Raw genomic sequence first — 3,232 nt, 5'->3', positions numbered from 1 at the left:
GCTGAAACTGGATCCTTTCCTTACTCCTTATACGAAAATTAATTCAAGATGGATTAGAGACTTAAATCTTTTTAATTTTTTTATGTTCTTCATGTTTTATAATTTTTTTAACTGTATATGCAACTTGAGACTTTTAAGTATTTTTAAAAATCTGATCATTGTATAAAACATTATAATGCTTCTCTTTTTAAAAATTGCCTTATGATTTATTACTTTCCTTAAGATCAGATCTTATACATTCAGATCATCTGGGAAGCCTTAAGAAGTACAGATTCTTAGCCTTTCATGCCCAGAGAATCTGACTCATTATGGGTCTGGGATGGGGCATTTGTTTATTTTTAAGCTCATTGTTAGCCAGGGTTAAGAACCACTGGTCTGCACCATTACTTTCAAATTCACATTTGATTTTTTTTTTATACTGACTTTTCTCTTCTGGAATAAGAAAAAGAATAACTTTTTTATGATTGGCATATGATAACATAGTCTAAGTAATTTGAAAAAATTGTGTTTATAGTTCATTTAAGAGACATTCTTTGGTAATTGGGTAGTTTATGTGGATTTTAATAGGATTCCATTGTAAATGAAAGTTAATCTTAGGAATTAAATGAATCCTTAGGGAAATTTGTACTCTTATGTTTTCAAAATAGTATCCTTTAGAAATGTGTCATCATAGGGTAGTCTAGGCTTCTAAGAGATTAAACTTAATGAAAGTTTCTATAATGTATGTCTGCCAGTAATCTGTGGTAGTCTAGAAAGTAGGGATTATAGAAATTTGTTGTTTGCATGTGCACATAAAAACTTTCCTGTTATTTTTTGTATTTCTCTTATGCTTTCAGATATGCAAGAACTGTACAGGTTGCTTTGATCGACACATCCCGTGTGTTTCTCTGAACTGCCCAGTACTTTTCAAAGTCTCCCGAGTAAACAGAGAATTGTCCAAGGCACCATATCTCCGGCAATTATTAGACCAGTTTTAAATTGTCAATATCAGAGAACTACAGGTGCTATTTGTTTCAGTGTTTACCACTAAACTGTTGTGCATGGTGCTTTTTAACTTTCATCGAGTCAAGGATATTCACTGTCTGTCTGTTATCTGAAGACTATGAAGACTTCTATGCTAACGGAATTAAAATGTACTTGTTGATCTCTGAATAGCGCACTTCTTACAATGTACAAATTCCTCGCTCTGTCACCTTTTAAACATTGTTTTATAATGCAGGTGTTGGATTTGCTCCAGTGCGTGCACCACCTTGTAAATCCATTTGAGTAGATCCTGTTTACTTCCCAGTGGAAGGAGCACTGAAAACCTCTTAAAGAAAAACCATTCGTGTGTTTTCCTTGAACTGTCTGTATCAAGACGTGTTACTTCGAGATATCCATTCACTTTATAATTTTGACTGCAAAATATTTTGTAAATACACTTTTTTACTTTTCAAACAACTGAGTAAAATAATGTGCAATGACTTTTATACAAATGATTTTCAAGTTGTTTGGTATATTTCCTCTAGGTTTTGCTTGACTCAAAGTAGATCGTTATTTTGATCAAACTGTGCAAACAGTAGTACCATGTGTAGCATTTTGCAACATTATTTTTAAAAAAATGCTGTCTTGCTTTAGCTATTAATGGGGCATTGTGAGGAACTGTGCAAAGACATTTTTGTTACAAACCTGTGGGCCTGTTGCAATACTTTAAAATAAAAAATTTTATTCCATTTGCTTGTTTTGTATAGACATTTCTATTGCTTCTAAATATGCTTAAAATATTTTCTTTCCTTACGTATTGTACAGTTAATCTTATTTGCCATCATCTTGAACACAAAATGTGTATTTAGAGTATTTGTATAACTGTGTAAAATAAAAAAGGAATTATGTGGTCAGTGCATTGTTTTTTAAACTGGAAATCATTTTGTTTTAAAAGTTAATAATGGAAACCCTATTAAAATTGAATAAAATATAAAATATAGCAGTGTGACTTCATGTTTTTTATAAGTCTACATTGGTTACATCCTACCCTAGCCTTTTCTGAGTTTTAATGAAGTAAATTTAACACATTTTTATATCCTGTTTGATACTGCAATTTCCTTACCAAAACTTCAGGGTTAAAACAAAAAAAAAAGGCAGCAAAAATAGGAAAATTTAGTACTCATCCTCTTAGAGAGTTCTAAAAGTGTACTTGTCAGTAGATCTTCAGTGTTCATTTTCATTTTGATATAATTAATCTTGGGGTCAAGACTTTCCAGAGGGAAAGCAAAACTACATTACTTCTTAAAACTTAAATGCCAATTTTATATGCCTATTTTTTTCAACAGAAAAAAGTTCTTATTTTGACAGAAATACCTACTTACTTAACAGAAATAGGTCTCCATTGCCAGAATATGTACTTGCAAATGTTGGGAGGATTCATTTTCTGAAAATTACATGGTAAATATTGGAACCAAAGAGATACATAGCCTGTGTCTGAACATAATTTCTCTCAAGTCTTGCTAAGACATAACAAATTCCCACTTCTGGGGATTTTTTTTGTTTGGGAGGCTCAGCTTTGGGGTTTTCTTTCCCTTATGTGGGTAGATTGATGAAGTTCTATTATTTACAGGTTCTGTGCTGTCAGGACTTCCACATCATAGTGACTTGACACAATATTTTCAACAGAATAACCATTTTTAACCTGATTACAATTGGATACAGCCATATTAACAAATGGTCATTCAACATGAATGCCTAAAACTAGCTCACACTCAGCCTGTCTCTGGTTCTGTTTTCTACAGGGAAATTCCTCCTTTGTAACTGTCCTCAGAGTCTGTAGCTTAACTGCCTTTTAGTGAGGTCCATTTGCTATTTGACTAACTTATCTGGGAGGGTGGTGAAATTTGGACCTATTTGACCAAGAAATTTTCTTGTAAGGATCTTTCTATGTTCCATAATTTTCCCTCCATTTTAGATGTCTATTAATAAAATTTTGTCTCTCAGATCACAGGGGAAAAAAAAGTATTGCTGAAGAAACAGTTTCATTCTTTAGGATGTTTTCATTTATCTGAAAAGGAGCCAGAAGCTCAGAGACATCAAATAACTTCATTAAACATTTCCTTGATGTTTAATGAATTAAGCAAAACATTAATATTTGTTAAAGTTGTTTAACATTGTTTTCTCTCATTTTCTCACTTTCTACTCAAGCTTTTCCCTAGATGAATCATGTAATATTCAATTCTATATGGACACAAAATAGTGTCTTTGA

The 3,232-nt window shown here is 32.1% G+C and overlaps 1 protein-coding gene across 1 annotated transcript in view; it reads left to right on the top strand.

Annotated features, from left to right (window-relative positions):
* REV3L (REV3 like, DNA directed polymerase zeta catalytic subunit) overlaps positions 1-1,961 on the top strand; it is a 189,596-nt gene extending 187,635 nt beyond the window's left edge. The window contains 1 exon segment of the mRNA XM_017847095.1: positions 837-1,961. Within this exon segment, the coding sequence (XP_017702584.1) occupies positions 837-977 (141 nt within the window). The 3' untranslated portion in view covers positions 978-1,961.
* Positions 1,962-3,232: the final 1,271 nt, after the last annotated feature.

This window comes from Rhinopithecus bieti, unplaced genomic scaffold (assembly GCF_001698545.2).
Source record: "Rhinopithecus bieti isolate Rb0 unplaced genomic scaffold, ASM169854v2 scaffold_26504, whole genome shotgun sequence".
NCBI lineage: Eukaryota > Metazoa > Chordata > Mammalia > Primates > Cercopithecidae > Rhinopithecus > Rhinopithecus bieti.
Note: the sequence above shows the minus strand (reverse complement) of the source record. Positions and strands in the feature narration are given on the sequence as shown.